Source organism: Emys orbicularis, chromosome 5, assembly GCF_028017835.1.
Source record: "Emys orbicularis isolate rEmyOrb1 chromosome 5, rEmyOrb1.hap1, whole genome shotgun sequence".
In the NCBI taxonomy this organism is placed as follows: Eukaryota; Metazoa; Chordata; order Testudines; family Emydidae; genus Emys; species Emys orbicularis.
This window is the reverse complement of record NC_088687.1, coordinates 130,346,687-130,366,351: the sequence shown is the minus strand read 5'-3', so window position 1 is coordinate 130,366,351 and position 19,665 is coordinate 130,346,687. Positions and strand designations below refer to the sequence as shown.

At 46.2% G+C, this 19,665-nt stretch overlaps 1 protein-coding gene across 9 annotated transcripts in view; it reads right to left on the bottom strand.

The window, feature by feature from the left end:
• CTBP1 (C-terminal binding protein 1) overlaps window positions 1–19,665 on the bottom strand; it is a 410,482-nt gene that overhangs the window by 38,974 nt on the left and 351,843 nt on the right. For all 9 annotated transcript variants that reach the window (XM_065405602.1, XM_065405605.1, XM_065405598.1 and 6 more), the window contains one exon: window positions 19,220–19,374. In XM_065405602.1, the coding sequence (XP_065261674.1) occupies window positions 19,220–19,374 (155 nt within the window). The remainder of the gene's footprint in view (window positions 1–19,219; window positions 19,375–19,665) is intronic.

Below are 19,665 nucleotides of genomic sequence, written 5' to 3'. Positions count from 1 at the left end.
GGTGGGGGGAGAGGAGAGGGGGGAGAAGGGGCGCCACTAGGACCCAGAGTGTAGAAAATTGTGTCTGCTGCTGGTGGATATGTATTCTCTCTGCTCTAGATGCACAGAGATGGTGGAGTGCTGTGCTGGAGGGCACAAGAGACATAACAGGCAGGCAGGAGAAAAGGTGAGAGGGAATAACAGAAAGCAGCAGGAGCTGCAGGGAGAGAGAGAGGAGCCTCTTATGTACCTCTCTAGCACCCCCAGGAGCCTGGACAGATTAACACCAGCTTCTCAGGGAGCTTCCTGTTTCCTGCTGCTTCCCTGAACCCACCTGAGGAGAACAGACAGTCAACTAAAGTAGTAGGAGCCAGTTAGGCCCTTAAGACGCTGATATCTTCCCTCACTCAGGCCCTGCTATCAGCCTGCTTATTTGTCCCCTTCAATTGAGTGTTGAGAGCCACTATAGCTGGCACAGAGCAGCAGTCATGAGTGAAAGAAGAAAACGCCCCTCTGGGGCAGCATTCAGAAAAAGAAAGAAAGCAAAGGAAGCTTTTCTATCTAAGCAGGAAGGAGCTCTCCTGAGATACAGAGACACAAATGTTCCCGGTGAGCCTTCCGGCCCCAGTGAGGATGTGTGTGGTGAGGAGAGGCCTGATTTTCCAGTCAGAGTGCAGGTGACCTGGCAGCTACTGCAGCATCCATATCTCCATCTCAAATGGATGTAACCATGCACATTCCTGAAGAAAAGTGTAGATCAGAGAAGAGTGTGATGGAGGTGCAAGAAACAGCTGCTGCTGAGTTTAGTTCCTTAAGTCTAGATGATCCAGGACTGTGGACCCACTTGAGCAGTAGCCTGAGGGACTTCCTTGTACTGCATGGGCCACAGCATGTGAAAAAATTCATGTTCCCCAAAGACAATGAAAATAGAAGTTTCCATCAAACACATTACTGCCGTGAAATCCCCAATGGTGACAAAGTGGAGAGGCCATGGCTTATGTACTCAAAAACCCAGAATGCTGCATACTGTTTTTGTTGCAAACTCTCCCAGTCTAATGTTCGAGCCACATTGGGTTCTACAGGAACAAAGGACTGGAAAAATCTGGCTAGAAATCTGGTATGCCATGAGAAGGCAGCAAATCACTAGAGAGCAATCCATAGGTGGAAAGAGCTTGAGATGAGACTAAGGTTAAAGGCCACCATAGATGATCAGCATCAAGAGAGGATTGCATCAGAGTCTCTTTACTGGCCAAATGTTCTGAAAAGGCTCATTGCCATTGTGAGACTGCTTGCTACCCAAAACCTAGCACTGCGTGGCACTTCAGATCAGCTGTATGTGCCAAACAATGGAAACTTCCTTAAAATTGTGGAGCTGATGGCAGAGTTTGATGCTGTACTCCAGGAGCATCTAAGAAGAGTCACCACCCAAGAAATGTACACACACCACTACCTTGGCAAAACAATTCACAATGAGATCATACAGTTACTGGCAACAAAAGTCAAACAGAAGACTGTGGCAGATCTGAAGTCAGCAAGATATTACTCTGTTATTCTGGACTGCACGCCTGACATCAGCCATATGGAACAAATGATTTTCATGGTGTGTTTTGTAACAACAACAGAACCTAGCAAAAATGTCCCTGCAATGGTGACTGTCAGAGAGCATTTTCTAGAATTTATTGACATTGATGATACTACAGGAGCTGGTATGACAAATGTGCTTCTTAAAAAGCTGGACAATACGGGAATTGTGATAGCTGACGTGAGAGGTCAGGGCTACGATAATGGTGCCAACATGAGAGGAAAGAACAGAGGAGTGCAGACATGGATCCGAGAGTTAAACCCTTGAGCTTTTTTTGTCCCATGCAGTTCTCATTCATTGAACTTGGTGGGCAGTGATGCAGCATCAGCTTCCAGTGAGGCTGCTGAATTTTTAAATGTAATTCAAAGCATTTATGTATTTTTCTCTGCATCAACTCATCGATGGCAAATTTTGAAGCAACATCTGGGAACATCCTCTCTGACACTGAAACCACTGAGTGCCACACGATGGGAAAGTCGAGTGGAGGTGATAAAGCCTATCAAACACCAAATTGAAAAGATAGATGGTGCCATAGTTGCCATTATGGAGGATAATGCTATGACAGGAACTGTTTGTGGGAGAACAGTGGCAGAGGGAAATGGAATCACCAGAAACATACATAACTTCAAATTTCTGTGTGGCTTAGTGTTGTGGCACAACATACTGTTTGAAATAAATGTTGATAGCAAGAGACTCCAAGGTGTTGACCTTGATATATCTGGAGCAATGGAACAACTGGACAAAGCAAAGTCATACCTACAGTCTTACAGGTGTGACAAAGTTCCTCCTCTATCTTGGTGGGTCCTGCGCTTATTGGCGGATTTTCTTGCCTCAGAGATTCACCATGTGGGTTGGGGAACAGCCCAGAGACCTTCCCCTCTGGGAGAACCCACAGTCCAGGTCAATTGGGAGGTTTGGGGGGAACCCGGGCCCGCCCTCTACTCCGGGTTCCAGCCCAGGGCCCTGTGGACTGCAGCTGTCTATAGTGCCTCCTGTAACAGCTGCATGACAGCTACAACTCCCTGGGCTACTTCCCCGTGGCCTCCTCCAAATACCTTCCTTATTCTCACCACAGGCCCTTCCTCCTGGTGTCTGATAACGCTTGTGCTCCTCAGTCCTCCAGCAGCACACCCTCTCACTCTCAGCTCCTTGCGCCTCTTGCTCCCAGCTCCTCACACTCCCGCCACAAACTGAAGTGAGCTCCTTTTTAAAACCCAGGTGCCCTGATTAGCCTGCCTTAATTGATTCTAGAAGCTTCTTCTTAATTGGCTCCAGGTGTCCTAATTAGGCTGCCTGCCTTAACTGGTTCTAGCAGGTTCCTGATTACTCTAGTGCAGCCCCTGCTCTGGTCACTCAGGGAACAGAAAACTACTCATCCAGTGACCAGTATATTTGCCCTCTACCAGACTCCTGTACCCCACTGGTCTGGGTCTGTCACACAGGTCAGATGAGGGATCAACTCCAAAGGCTGTTCCGGAATATATGTGCACAAATAAGATGACCACCCTCTTTCCAAATGCTTTTGTTGCTCTGCACATACTTCTAACGCTTCCTGTAACAGTTGCCAGTGGAGAACCTACCTTCTCCAAGCTGAAGTTAATAAAAAACACATCTACACTCCACAATGACACAGGAAAGGCTGGTCGGCCTTGCAACCATCTCAATAGAGCATGAGCTGGCCCAGACTGTGGACCTTCAGCAAGAAGCAGTTCAAACCTTTGCAACCAAGAAGGCACAAAAAGCACTACTTTGATTATTCAAACAGATAAAAAAATCCAGTGTTTACTATGCAGACAAGAAAAGTTACATTCGCTGTTCAGGCGTTTGAAAGTTAAGTGTTACTTAAAATTTTTGAACAAGGCATTTAAAGTTGTCAGTTCTCCTTTATTGGGGTAGGTAGCAGAGCAGTACCATGAGAGGAGCAGAACAGGAAGAAAGCAGAATTTCGAAGTTTTGGCCCATGCGAGGGAGTATGGGGGCGTCATTTGAGCTCCCCGCCTCAGGTGCCAAAATGTTGTGATCATCTATGGTGGCCTTTAACTATAGAAATTAAACCACTGCTTCAATCCCAGAAATAATTGACAGTCCATGCAACTGCTTTATCACTGTAGTCAAACTTAGATCACAGTCTCTTAGTACACTTTTCCCTTAGTACACTTTCTCTAGTGTTTAAAATAAAAAAAGCCCTCGGTTTTTAAGGAAAGTTCTTTTCAGGCTACATAGTTTGTATGCATGGATTCACTTGTGTTTTCTATTAATAAATCTAGAATTATTTAACATTTAAACTCAGTCTATTAGAAATGCAAGCTGGATTGAAACCATCTTCATTGGAAGATTCATTATGCCATGAATGTCACTGACAATAACATATCAACACAGTAAGCATGGTCTTAAAAAAATAAAATAAATAAAAAATAAACAGAGATGCAGAAAAGAGAAATCATTATAATAATCACAATCATTTTTGAAGCACAAGTGATACATCGCTAGTATGGTATTGAAAGGAGCAGTGAGATGCTTGCTGATAACCAACTACATTACAGACTCTAAGCTGTCTGCAAGGTTGATATCTTGCTTCTTGGGCATGGCAGCACTTTTAAGAGTTTTGACTTTTTACACTGGCAGTCTGCCCTGGTGCACAGTGTTTCACAAGATCTGCAATGTTAGCACATGCAAATGTGACTGCGGCTGGAATTTAGGGGTCACTTGCTGTTGGGATGCACCACATAACTAGGGTGACCAGATGTCCCAATTTTATAGGGACAGTCCTGATATTTGGGGCTTTTTTTAACATGAGCTCCTATTACCCCTCACCCCCGTCCCGTTTTTTCACACTTGCTATCTGGTCACCCTACACATAACACCTAATCTGACTAGATTTACTAAACTTTCTTATAACTGTTAAAAATCTTTCATTAGGGGCCTGATCCAAAGCCCAATGAAGTTAATTTAAAGGCTCCCATGAACTTCAGTGGGCTCTGGATCAGATCCAAGGTGAAAATTCACCCAGCAATATAGATAGAGGTCATGGAAGATCCCCAATATAGCAAAATCAGAGGTTCCACTTTGGTCCAGATATGGAGACTGACTCCAAGCCCTCCCTGTGGGTTGGAGGGTGGTTTCCAACCCCCTAAGCTATTTTCTCACCCTTAAGGTGCCAAAGGGCTCATTTCCCCTTGAGGAACTGACACAAAACTTTTAAATATGTAAGGTTTCAAAATAAATCCACTCTTCCTTCTCCATTTTAAAAAATCATTATGCTTTGTTTGCTAATTTCTAAAGTATTTATGGCTCGAAGAAGGGTCAGCTACCACTCAGCTCATATTCTTCTAGTTTTTAATCCTGCAGTAAAATTATACTACAGTATCTGTGATATCAAAGTAAACAACAATGATGTTATAAATGCAAGATTATGGCTTCAATGTAGAATCAAAGCGAAGAAGCTGGCGGTGGAGTAAAATGCTTTTATTCATACACGAAGGAACGGTTACTCACCTTCTCGTAACTGTTGTTCTTCGAGATGTGTTGTTCATGTCCATTCCAAGCAGGTGTGTGCGCGCCGCGTGCACGCCAGCCGGAAGATTTTTCCATAGCAGCGTCCGTAGGGTCGGCTCCGGCGCCCCCTGGAGTGGTGCCTTTATGGTGCTGTATATAGGGGCCAGCCGACCCCCCACCGCCTCAGTTCCTTCTTGCCGATACTCCGACAGAGGGGTAGGAGGGTGGGTATTGGAATGGACATGAACAACACATCTCGAAGAACAACAGTTACGAGAAGGTGAGTAACCGTTCCTTCTTCTTCGAGTGATTGTTCATGTCCATTCCAAGCAGGTGACTCACAAGCCCAAGTCTAGGTGGTGGGGTCGGAGGTCACTGCAGACTGGAGGACTGCACGGCCAAATGCAGCATCCTCCCTAGCCTGGTGCGTAATGGTGTAGTGAGCCATTGTGGATTGAGGATTGAGGACCAGGTGGCCGCTCTACAAATTTCCTGTGTTGGGATGTGGGCCAGGAACGCAGCTGAAGAGGCCTGCGCTCTTGTGGAGTGGGCCGTGATAGGCGGGGCTGGTATTTTGGCCCGACTGTAGCACTCCTGGATACAGGTTCAGATCCAAGCCGAGATCCTCTGTGACGTGACCGGGAGCCCCTTCCTACTGTCAGCCACAGCGACGAAAAGTTGGGTCGACTTCCTGAAGGGTCTCGTCCTTTCTATATAAAACGCGAGAGCCCTGCGAACATCCAGAGAATGCAGCCTGCGCTCCTTAGCCGAGGAGTGCGGTTTGGGATAAAACACAGGGAGAAAAATGTCTTGACCCATGTGAAACGGGGAAACCACCTTAGGTAGGAACGCAGGATGCGGCCTGAGTTGGACCTTGTCCTTGTGGAAGACGGTGTATGGAGGCTCGGATGTCAGAGCTCTGAGTTCCGATACCCTCCGTGCTGATGTGATAGCCACCAAGAACGCGACCTTATATGAGAGGTATAACAGCGAGCAAGAAGCCAGCGGCTCGAATGGGGGCCCCGTGAGGACAGACAGGATCAAATTGAGGTCCCAAGCAGGGACAGGTTGACGGATATGTGGGAACAACCTGTCAAGACCCTTAAGGAATCATCCAACAAGTGGGTTTGCAAACACTGAGGTCCCCCCCTCTCCAGGGTGGAATGCGGAGATTGCAGCAAGGTGGACTCGAATCGATGAGAGAGTTAGTCCCAGGTGTCTCAGATGTAGCAAATAGTCCAAGATGAGAGGGATCGGGGCGAGCAAGGGGCCCTGACCGTGCTGTGTAACCCAGAGGGAGAAGCGCTTCCACTTGGCCAAATACGTAGACCTTGTCGACGGCTTCCTGCTGCCCAACAGGACCTGTCTGACCTGATGGGAGCATTGTAACTCCAGTGGGTTTAGCCATGGAGCATCCAAGCTGTGAGGTGGAGCGACTCCAGGTTCGCGTGAAGGAGGTGACCGCGATCCTGCGTGATCAAGTCCGGTAGTAGAGGCAACCTGAGTGGAACCCTCGTAGACATGTGTAGGAGAGACGCGTACCAATGCTGGCGTGGCCACACAGGAGCTATGAGGATGAGTCGAGCGTGATCTCTGCGGGCCTTGAGGATCACCTTGTGAATCAAGGGAATCGGGGGGAAGGCGTAAAGAAGCCCGTCTGCCCAAGAGAGGAGAAACGCATCTGATAGGGATCCCTGACTGCGTCCCATGAGGGAGCAGAATTGACGACACTTCCTGTTCTCGTTGAAAGCAAACAAGTCCACCCGGGGATGACCCCAGAGTCGGAAAATTGAGAGAACTACATCCCAGCGGATAGACCACTCGTGACCTTGGAACGAGCGGCTGAGAGTGTCCGCGAGCGCGTTGTGCGTGCCGGGGAGGTAGGATGCTATCAGGTGAATTACGTTCTGTACGCAAAAGTCCCATAATGCTTGAGCCTCCTGGCAAAGGGGAGAGGAGCGAGCACCACCCTGTTTGTTGATATAAAACATCGTTGGAGTATTGTCTGTGAGGACAGAAACGCACTTGCCCACGAGCTGGGACTTGAATGCCATGCATGCGAGGCGTACCGCTCGCAATTCCCTGACATTGATGTGCGATGAAAGATCCTCCCTCGACCAAAGACCTTGGGTCCGGAAGTGGCCCAGATGTGCACCCCATCCCTGATCCGACGCGTCCGTTACCAGGGTCAGGGAGGGCTCTGGTTCGAGGAAAGGGACCCCCACGCAGACCACCCGTGGGTCGAGCCACCATTGGAGGGAGTCCAACACCGGACGAGGTAACGTCACCACTGAGTCTAGGGAGTCCCTGACTGGCCGATAAACCCCTGCCAACCAAGATTGGAGAGGGCGCAGTCTGAGCCTGGCGTGTCTGACGACATAGGTACATGCTGCCATGTGCCCTAGTAATTTGAGGCAGCTTCTTACTGTGGTGGTAGGGTAACTTTGGAGGCCGAGAATGATGTTGGACAAAGTTCGGAATCTGGCGTCTGGGAGATATGCTCTGGCTTGTGTCGAGTCCAGAAGTGCTCCTATGAATTCGATTCTTTGTGTTGGAGAAAGAGTGAACTTGGCCTCGTTGAGTAAGAGGCCGAGGGAGCTGAAGGTGTGCCTGATGAAGACCACCTGAGCCTCCACAAGTGCCTTGGTCCTGCCCTTGATGAGCCAATCGTCCAGGTAAGGGAATACCTGGATCCCTTGCCTGCGGAGGAAGGCTGCCACGACTGCCATGCACTTCGTGAAGACCCTTGGGGCTGCTGATAGACCAAAGGGTAGGACCGTGAACTGTAGATGAACGTTGCCGACGAGAAACCTGAGGTAACGCCTGTGGCGAGGGATTATCGCGATATGGAAGTATGCATCTTTTAAGTGGAGGGCGGCATACCAGTCTCCTGGATCCAGGGAAGGAATGATGGAGGACAGGGAGACCATGCGGAACTTGAGCTTCTTGACAAACTTGTTGAGACGCAGCAAGTCCAGAATAGGTCTGAGGCCCCCTTTCACTTTTGGTATTAGGAAATATCGAGAATAGAAGCCCTTGCCCCGTAGTTCTCGAGGCACCTCCTCCACTGCCCCTGCTGTAAGGAGGGACTGAACTTCTTGAAGGAGAAGTTGCTCGTGAGAGGGGTCCCTGAAGAGGGACGGGGAGGGGGGCTGGTGGGGCGGGAGGGAGGAAAACTGGATAGAATATCCCTCCTCTACCGTGCGAAGCACCCAACCGTCTGACATGATCCGGGCCCACGCACGATAGAAGGGGGACAGACGTGATGAAAAGGTAAGGTTGGGAGGATCCAGAGATCTGTCCGGTAGGCCGTCCTCGACCGAACCCTCAAAATGGTGGTCTAGGCCCCTGCGGAGGCCTTGGTTGGGCAGAAGACTGTCCGAAGGGCTGCTGTTGTTGCCTCCTCCTGCCAGTCCGCAGTCTTCTGCGCACGGCATCACCTCGATTTTGAGGTTGATATGGACATGGGGCCTGTGGCGGCCTAAACTGCCTACGCTGAGTAACAGGGGTGTGTAGGCCTAAAGAACAGAGGGTGGTCCGCGAGTCCTTTAGGCTATGGAGCCGTTTGTCCGTCTTTTCTGAGAAAAGCGTGGGCCCTTCGAAAGGTAAGTCCTGTATAGTCTGTTGGACTTCATGAGGAAGGCCGGAAACTTGAAGCCAGGCTCTGCGCCTCAGGACGAGACCAGTAGCCAACATGCGCGAGGCCGAATCGGCTGCGTCCAAGGCTGCCTGAAGGGAAGCTCGAATAATTAATCTGCCCTCCTCGACAAGGGCCGAGAACTCGGTTCGTGAATCCTGCGGGAGGAGGTCCGTAAACCTAGACAAAGCCGAGCACGTGTTGTGTCCATACCGGCTCACTATGGCCTGCTGATTGGCAATACGCAACTGTAGGCCCCCCGTTGAATAGACCTTACGTCCGAAGAGGTCCAACTTTTTAGCCTCTCTATTTTTAGGAGTGGATCCCTGAAAACCTTGTCGCTCCCTCTGGTTGGCCGCATCCACCACCAGGGAGTCCAGTGGGGGGTGCGTGTAAAGATGTTCATAGCCCTTGGTTGGGACAAAATACCGCCTCTCAGTCTTTTTGGCTGTAGGGGCCAATGAGGCTGGAGTTTGCCACAAGGTGCGGGTTGTGTCCGCAATGGTTTTTATGGGGGGTAGGGCCACCCTAGATGGGCCTGACGGGGCCAGGATATCAATTACAGGATCGGTGTCCACCTCGATCTGTTCCGTCTGTATCGAGAGGCTCTGGGCCGCTCGAGTAAGGAGCTGTTGGAGGAGTCTATTATCCTCTAAAGCCGGAGAAGCAGAAGTTCCCGCTACTGCCTCATCCGGAGATGAAGAGGAAGATGTTCCATGTAGCTGCCCTTCATCTAGCACGTCTCCCTCTGTAAGGGCCTGCGGCACACGGTACTCCGGCTGCGCGGCCGGTGCGGGCTCAAGGTGCGGCACCGCGGCCGGTACCGGGGTCGCCACCGAACGCCGAGGAGTGCTGGGCGGTGCCTGCGCTGAAGGCAGCAAAGCCCCTGTCGGTGCCGTTGTTTGACCTGGGGGTGCCGTAATGCCTTGTGGCACACTCCTGTCAGACGGCGGTGGCGGTGGCATTAGCGGCGGTGCCCCAGACGCTGAGGAGACGGAAGCGGTTTGTGAGCGGGGCCCTTACACCTGACCCACCAACTGATGGTAGGCCCATGGCGTCCAGAACGGCCACTGTGGAGGTGGTTGCCACTCCTGCTGCTGATGCCACTGTGGCGGGTATGGTTGGGCACTCCTACGCGAGGACGATCTGCTCCTCGATCTGTTAGAACGGTAGGAGTCCGCCTCCGAGTCAGAAGTCTCTGAATAGGAGGACATCGGAGGAGCGGTACCCACAGTCGCCGGCTGGGGTGCTCGCGCCGGTGCCGCTACCGTGGCGCCACGTGGAGAGTGCGGTGAGCGCATCGCCGGTTTACCCTTAGAGTGATACTAGGGCCCGGCGGCAGCCGGAGGTTGTCTGCACCGGTGCGGCGACGCCGGCACCGGAAGGTTCAAGAGGTCTGAGGCGGCCTCGAACGCCTCAGGCGTCGATGGGAGGCGGACCTCCTCCATAATGTCCGGGGATCTGATTGCGGCCGCAGTGCCGCCTCCATTAGGAGGACTTTAAGTCTCTGCTCTCTATCCTTGAGAGTCCTGGGGCGAAAAGCCCTGCAAATAGGACACCTGTCCCTTTGATGGGTCTCCCCGAGGCACCGCAAGCACGAAGAGTGCGGATCACTTTTCGGCATAAACTTCCCGCAGTCCCGACAGAGTTTGAACCCTGGGGACCCGGCATGCCCCAGCGGGGCGACGAAAAGTTGGGGAAAACCCCCCCAACTGACACCTAACTATCTAACACTAACACTAACTACTAACTAATAAACTATGTACAAGAACTATAGAACACTGCCACGATTGCTAAAGAGCAAGAGAAGTTCCAGCTAGCCGTCACCGGCGGTAAGAAGGAACTGAGGCGGTGGGGGGTCGGCTGGCCCCTATATACAGCGCCATAAAGGCGCCACTCCAGGGGGCGCCGGAGCCGACCCTACGGACGCTGCTATGGAAAAATCTTCCGGCTGGCATGCACGCGGCGCGCACACACCTGCTTGGAATGGACATGAACAATCACTCGAAGAAGAATATAAGATAAAGAGCAAATCAAAGAAAAATCATTTATCAGGTCCTCAAGGAATCCATCTCAAAGCACTTGGAGGAGAGGAAGGTGATCAGGAACAGTCAACATGGATTCATCAAGGGCAAGTCATGCCTGACCAACCTGATTGCCTTCTATGATGAGATAACTGGCTCTGTGGATATGGGGAGAGCAGTGGACATGATATACCTTGACTTTAGGAAAGCTTTTGATACGGTCTCCCATAGTATTCTTGCCAGCAAGTTAAAGAAGTATGAATTGGATGAATGGACTATAAGCTGGATAGAAAGCTGGCTAGATGGTCGGGCTCAATGGGTAGTGATCAATGGCTCAGTGTCTAGTTGGCAGCCGGTATCAAGCGGAGTGCCCCAGGGGTCAGTCCTGGGGCTGGTTTTGTTCAACATCTTTATTAATGATCTGGATGATGGGGTGGATTGCACCCTCTGCAAGTTCACGGATGGCACTAAGGGGGGGGGAGGGGAGAGATACCATAGAGGGTAGGGATAGGGTCCAGAGTGACCTAGACAAATTGGAGGATTGGGCCAAAAGAAATCTGATGAGGTTCAACAAGGACAACTGCAGAGTCCTGCACTTAGGATGGAAGAATCCCATGCACTGCTACAGGCGGGGGATTGACTGGCTAAGCAGCAGTTCTGCAGAAAAGGACCTGGTGATTACAGTGGATGAGAAGCTGGATATGAATAAACAGTGTGCCCTTGTTGCCAAGAAGGCTAACGGCATATTGGGCTGCATTAGTAGGAGCACTGCCAGTAGATCGAAGGAAGTGATTATTCCCTTCTATTCAGCACTGGTGAGGCCACATCTAGAGTATTGGTCCAGCTTTGGGCTCTCCACTACAGAAGGGATGTGGACAAAATTGGAGCGAGTCCAGCAGAGGGCAACGAAAATGATCAGGGTGGTGGGGGACATGACTTATGAGAAGAGGCTGAGGGAACTGGGCTTATTTAGTCTGCAGAAGAGAAGAGTGAGGGGGGATTTGATAGCCGCCTTTAAACTATCTGAAGGTGGGTTCCAAAGAGGATGGAGCTAGGCTGTTCTCAGTGGTGGCAGATGACAGAACAAGGAGCAACAGTCTCAAGTTGCAGTGGGGGAGGTCTAGGTTGGATATTAGGAAAAACTATTTCACTAGGAGGGTGGTGAAGCACTGGAATGGGTTACCTAGGGAGGTGGTGGAATCTCCATCCTTAGAGGTTTTTAAGGTCTGGCTTGACAAAGCCCTGGCTGGGATGATTTAGTTGGAGTTGGTCCTGCTTTGAGCAGGGGGTTGGACGAGATGACCTCCTGAGGTCTCCGCCAAACCTAATCTTCTATGATTCTATGACACAGTAGAATAATACTAGCAACATCTAGTTTTTTATTGTATATTGTTTAAATGTTTGCTCCACTATGAAAGCTCTCCTTTGAGATAATTTTAGCTCAACTCATAAGAAATGGGTTTTTTTTTAAATTTCTACCTTGAAAACAATCATTACATATTTCTGAGTCCTATAAAAATGGAATTCAACCGAACGTTAACCTTTTAAACTTCTTGAGCTTTTAAATTAAACCAAAAATAGGAAATGTAACATTTTGGTAAGTGACCTTATTTTGTGCTTTTGACTGGAGCTGTGAGATGCAACAGTTGCTTTCAGCAAGATTTTGATGCTTGAATTGTATGCTATGTGATATAATAAAAGTCTCCTTTCCAAGGGAGCATGCAACTCTTATTAACTTTACTGAGAATTATGTGCATACACTATAAGGAAAACCAGAGGTGATTTGGTTATTTGATTTTCAGCATAGCAGTCCAGTAAGTCAAAAAATCCAATATCTAGTAGCCTATCTAGGTAGCAAGACATATGATAATGCATAGTTAAAAGAAAGTGAAGTGTATTCAGTTTGAACTGAATCCTGAACCCCAGTCCAGAATATAAACTTTGTTTTGAAGATGTGATAAATCAGTCCTTACTGCTGCCATCCCACCTTCCTTTCTGTGACCTGAAAATTTGTGGGGATGACTTAATTTCCATCTCTTTTTGCTTGGCCTAGATTGTTTTACTAGTTTCATATCTCACATGCTCTGAGGGCTTCCCTTTGGCACTACAAAAAGCACCCTGAGCTGTAGACTGTAACACATTGATTGGGAAGCCCAAGAACAGTAAAAAAGTTGAACTCAGGGAGTTCTAGGCACCACAAAAGCACTAGGGATCGGCTTGACTCTGTAATTCTTTTAATGGGTACACAAGACAAATCGTGAAAGTGGCTGGTAACAGAGAACTCAGAGGTGTCATGTATGCCAGAAAAGAGGTATTAATGGCAAACAGAACTGAATGGGAAGGGGGATCTTGGAACTGGGAGAGAAGGGACAGGTTGCAGGTCTACAGAACAGGTTGGACGGAGGGTGTACTGCAACTGTGAAGGAAGGGGATATTGCATGAGCCTGGAGTGTAAGCAATGTAGCCTTCTGTGTGGTAGAAGAGAGGGGAGAAAGGGGAAGAATGCTGAATGACCCAGGTAGGAGATAGGGAAGCTCAGAGATTCAGGTAATGTTTTGAAAGAATCTTTGGATGCTTGGATATTTGGATAACCAAACCCAAAGTATTTTAAGTTAACCCACCACAAATTATATTCAGTGAAATCACCTACTCCAGGGACGGAGAAAACCCAACAGTTTAATGGAGATTGTGGTTGAATACAGGTGGAGCAGTGTTATATTTTGTACCTTTGGGATGGTTTCATTAGAGCAGAGACCACCTAAAAGGCATATTTCGCTGCATAAAGAAATTAGACAATTAGTTACTGTGAATAAGAGCAATAAAAGTTCTGTTACAGATTTGTTCAATGAGCAATGGCTTAAAATCATTTTTACATCTGAGTGTGACTGAACGGAGCCTCCCTAATTGGATGCAAGGACTCTAGGTCCCAATTATCACACATTCCATATTACTTGGTTTGAATAAAACACTGCCTTTGACAAAAACATGCTTCTTAACTCCACACAGTCATTGTTTAGACAAGACTTTGTTCTCTGTACTGGTGAGAAAACTCAACATTTACAATAACATGCAACTCAGAAATCAATGTTTAAACATGCTGACTGACTGTCTTCCCAGCAGCAGTGATCCATGATGGTTAGTGAACATGGGATAAAAAACTGAAACAGAAAATTCCGGTGTGCTGTTCTGCCATATATATATATTAACAATCTCTGAACAAACGTAATGAGTTTTCCAACCTCACATTGCAGCTGTGCTTTAAAAAAAGCCTTGGGACACGGTCAGTAAATGTGGCATATTTTTCAGGAGGTGTGAAGCCTCCACTACTTCACTATCCTACCTGTCCTCTCAGGCCCGCCTACAGTAATTCCAGGCCCCAGGGGCAGGGCCATCCCTAGGACGGTGTGAGGCCCGGGCCAGAACTGACGTATCTGTCACTTCTGGGACCGACCGCGCTGGCCAATCACACACCCCACAGAGCCCAGAGAGTTTGCCCCGATTCGCCGCACCCTGGGACGGCTCTGCCCAGGGCAGAACAGCCAATGGGCCCCCTAGAAAGACCTGACATTTGGGCGGTGCTGCGCCTGCGCTGGCTGCTGCCAGCTGCGCTGCTGATGCCCAGCAAGCTGCCAGCTGCACTGCTGGGCACACCCTTCTGGCACGGCCAGGGCTTCCACATGGCCGCCCGGCTGCCTTCGCTGCCGCCGGTACCACCCCGCACGCGCCTAGGAGTCTTGCAGCCCACCCGGGCGATTTAAAAAGGCCCGGGACTCCCAGTCGCTGCCGCGATAGCAGCAGCTGGGAGTCCCGAGCCCTTTTAAATCACCCGGGTCCCTCAGCAATTGTCCCCTTTGTCCCCATCCCATTCCCCTCTCCCCCGTCGGCAGCCCTGTGTCCTCCAAAGTAGCAACCATGGGGGTTTGTGGTCCAGTGTTTTGAACACGAGAGTTTTGAAGTATCAGGAACACAGAGTTCTAATACCAGCTCATACACTTGTGGTCTTGAACTAGGCACTTAAACTAAAGTACAGAAGTTATCTGTAAAATGGGAATGATAATACCCACAACCTCATACCGGTGTTGTGAGGATTACTTAGATTATGTAAAGTGACCTGTCCAAGAGAAGCACTATAGAAGAACTATTTTCAATCATTACAGTTGAAAACTACTAGATTTGAAACTTTTTTCTGGTTTGAGAGGTTTTTCCTATATTAGTGTATGGGGAATAACAGGAGAATGGGTAAAGTCTGGTAATGTTTGCCCATTGTTTATTATTAACATCCTGCTTTCCCCACATACAGACTGCCCTCCAATCCTGTTGCTTCTCCCTCACTATCTGCTCTAAAATCTTCCCCTCACACTGTTAAACCTCTGATCTTCACCCTGCTTTCATAGCAGACCCTTATATCTTTCAAAAAACAAGTAATACATGAAACAGAAATTCTGTTTTTATTGAGAAAAATGCTTTTTTTGAGATCAGTAAATTCCCTTTCCCCTGGGTTTCTATCATCTCTCCCTCTTCCTTCCTTTCCTCCATACCCTAAAATGGTCTGATGTAAATACTTCTTTAGCATCAGGGTACGGTAGATGTGAAAAAAATATATATTTTGAACAACAGAATAATTTAGTGGCGCAGAGTGACAGTTGTTAGTATGGCCAGAAATCTGAATTTAAAGCGTGAAACAATTATTGGACTGTTCAGCAAATCACCTTGTATTTTTCTTTATTTTAAGACTGTTTTTTTTTAAAAAGGGAAATACTGAAATATTGGGTTACATTTAAGATATAAACTTCATAGGCAACATTAACTCCATCCTAATATTGTGCTGTGTGAGAATTCAGTTTTTAAACATTGTGAGAGAAATATGTTTTGCTTGTAAAGCATCATGCACAAATATAGTGCAATGTAAATAATAATATGGATACTTTAGAGCATGATTCTGAGAGGTGCTGAGCTCCCTCTTGTCCCACTGAAGACAATGGAAATAAAGGATGCTCCACACCATGCAGTACTGGGCTCTGAATAAGCGACACAATTCATTTCAGTGTTCCTATGGAGCTTCAAATTGGGATTTGTAACATAAACCCAAAATGTGAACTTTGACCTTTCCATCAGAGGTCACCAAAGGTCAAGAGTCTTCATCAGATTTCAGTCACCGAAGTGCCCTTTTCAAGCTATAATTTGAAACAAGTGCCCCTTTCAGCTACGATTTTGAACTTCTGAATGCTCATTCCGTCTGGACCACGGATTAGAACAAATACATTTGATATTTCTCTGAAAGGTCATCAGTCCAACAATTTATACAAATTATATTAATTTCTTCTGTGAGGTGTTTTTGTTGGGTAGGAGACTTCCAATTTGGAGAAATTAAGGGCATTATAGGTCAATGATTCTATTGATTGGATTTTAGTTAAGAAATCACTTGAAGGTATGAGGGCTGCAGGTGCCAACATAAACAACCACGTCCACCTGAAGGGTGGACTGCTGTTATCTAGAAAAAAAAAATCAATCTAAAGAATATTTATGTTCTTTGCCCATCACATCTCCTCCTAGCTCCTTATCAATTGGATCCAGCTATTACTCATATTAACCTCCTATGAAGATGGCTTGAGGTAGGACACAAAAATGAGGAGCTTAGAACAACTTTTTAAGGACAATTTAAAATAAATGTAAACCAATATGCATTTCAGTGTGTTTTAAATATGGGATGTACATAAAAACAGAAAAACCCCAAACTTGGTCAGGTTAAAATATATATATTTTTAAATTAAAGAATAAGAAATGGTCTTATATATGTTACAATTAATATCTTAGATCCTTAAAAATTAAATAAAATTTAAAAATGTAAATACATTTTAAATATTTATGATGTTGTTTTATTCTTCTGCATTTCTCAAATCATCCAAAGAAGACAGAATGGTAAATCTCACATTTGTTTCTAGTAGTTTCCAGTCAATTACACTTTTAGGTTCTCATGTACTTGCACAGTGTTGAAATGTCTGAATTGAAAACACTACCTAGAAATATTTATTTGTTTCAATGGGAATTAAAAAGAATCATGACTTCATTTTTGTTTGCCTTAGGTTTTTATAAAATGTGATTATTGTTGCAAAACCAAAGCTTATTACAAAACCTAAATTCTGGGACATATTTAAGTTGATATTGTCCCTTAAATTACCAAGAGGAGACATTTCTTCCAAAACATTATTGATTCTGCATAAGGGGAGGGAGGGAGAGGGAGAGAGTGTACTAAGGGCCTAATCCAATGACCACTCAATTAAATAGAAAAATTCCCATGGACTTTAATGGGCATTGGTCAGGACTAAAAATTCACCAGCTCGGACCCTTAACTTATAATTTATAATCTTTTATTAAAAGATAGCTCCTCCAGAAGCATAATTTTTTTTAAAAGTGGCTTCTACTCTGTGGGAAATCAACTGCGTATTGAAGAAAGGATATTCAGAAAAGTGAAATGGGGTCTACTTTTTAGAGTGAGGAATTTATTTCTCTTTCTTCTCTCCATATTAAGATTACTTTATATCTCAAAATAAATAAAAATCAAATCAACCAATGGGAACTGAGTCAGAGAAACTAAGACAACATTGATAGTGCAGGAAAACAATATTTAAGATAATTCCTGATAATGGTTCTGACAACAGTGGACTATGGTTCAATGACTTTTAAAAGCAAGACAGGAAGTCCAAGAATCCACAACAGAGATATCCACAGAGGAACTATTTATGCAATTGAGGAGTATGCAGCCATTCCTCTGTTGAACATTTCCATAAGAAAAAAAAAAGAAAAGAACATTTCCCTTAAACATGATAAGAATGAGGAATACAAGTCTGCACTGTTGATAAGACACAAAAAATTCTTTAGACTTCTCTATATAGTAGCAAAACAGCTAGTACCACTATGTTTAAGGAGATCATCAAGCTTTCCTTTATAAATTCTAATTTTCAAGAGTTTAAAACAACAAAAATCATTTTTTGGATAGAAATCTGATTGCTAAAGAAATAATGAGCACAACAGTTGGTTGATTTGATTATACCAGAAAGGCACTGCATAAAATAGGAGTCATTCACTTAATAACTGAAAGGAAACAATTATTGTGTGTACTTTCAAGAGCTCTCTTTAATATACAGCCACCTGAGGAAGGATTAGGTCTTTCTGACATATAAAAATTCTCGCCTTTTAAAGGTTTATCAGTGCTATATTTTGTAGAGTAAAGTTAATTGTTCAGTTACGGTTTCAGTTTCTGTCTAACATTTGAAAAAAGAGCCATTAACTGTCACATAATATTACAATTATTAGACAGGGACAAGACCAATAATATATTTGCAGAAGATCAAGAACATTAGCTCAATTCAATACACAGACTGAATCCCTAACATTTGGGACATATTCAGCCACATATCGCTCCATCTGCATCAGGAAGCAGAGCTCACTGCAGCGGACACAGAAACACTTGTTTAGCTGCGCAGACCTGGCCTGTCCATCAAGTTAGCGTGTGAGCCTGCACTAGCTTGCTATTACACCTCCTTCTGACCTTCAGGGGGCAAGGAAGGAACACATCCTTGTGGGGTGAATCCCTGTTTCCCCATCTAGTTCTCCTCTGCTACCATGCTCATTGTATACGGTACCGATTTTTGGTAGCTGGAAGACAAGGTTTCCTTAGTTCCCAAGTTGGCAATATTGGACATCTAAGGCCCTGGTCTGTTAGTGAGCAGCAAGAGTAGCAGGGTTTATCCCCATCCTATTGCTACTGAAATAGATGAGTGAGGTGCTCTCCTCCCCTAGAAAATGCCAGGGAGCTTGGGTGGGGAGCAGGCCTTACCATGACACCCGTCCCCCAAAAAGGAATACAGGCATACAAGCCAGGTGACGGCCCTAGATAATGGTCTCTTAATAAACCTGGAAGGCCTCCCCGCCCCTCCCCAGGCTGTTTCACAGGTTCTTGAACTTTCGGGGGAGGCAGTTAAGTGGCTGATAGGAATGCCTGAATTGGAATAGCAGCTTATTCACCCAACCCCAATACTAATGAACCTTTTGCTAAAATTTGTTTCAGCAATTATTTACTGCAGTGTAAATTCTCAGTTCATGAGGCACCCACCCAAAGCTTGAGGAGACCTATGGCTGAGAGGGGAATCTTTATTGCTTTGTAAGTTCTCCGTTTATATGCTATAATACTAGTACTTACAATATACATACTGTTTCTCAGTTACTGTAATTCTTTCTCTGAATGAAATTCTACTACATGTAGTGGATGGACACAAGGCCAATGTCCCATCTAAGGCACAGTGCCCAGGGCTATATTTCACGGTGTTTGAATAAAGGTATTTTTCTCTCTGTTTCCCCTCTATATGAAGTTTGCCTAATTCCTGACCAATTTGGGTATCTTTTCAATTGTTAACCAAAATAGTGCAACTTGCATGTTCTCTTGTAACTGTAAAAACACTTATATTATACTTGCCAACCAGGAGTGTGATTGAAATGTTTTACCTTTTCATGAATTTCTTGTGTGGACTGAGCATCACAAAATGCCACTGTGGCTACATCCTTCAGAATAGGCATTTCTACTGTACAATCCCTGCCATCCAGCAAAGCTACCAAAGGGCGTGGGTGCATGGGCCCATTCATGATTGGAGGTCGAATGCCTACAATGAAATAGAGAAACAGGATTATTTATAAATCAAGAAAATGCAATTTTAAAAAACAAATGAAAGTTAACCTCTATATTTGTATGATGGCAAATAAAGATTTCAAGAGATAAAAGCCATTAAATCAGGAACCGACTTATTCTCAGCAGCAAACAATAAAATAAAGAAAACAAGAAAATGCTGGGAAGCAGCCACTTGATAGGTTTGCATGGCTACATTCTGAGGCCATCTAGTAAAAGTACTACAGCAGTCTCAAGATCCTCGGCCCTGAACTGCAAAAGACTGAAA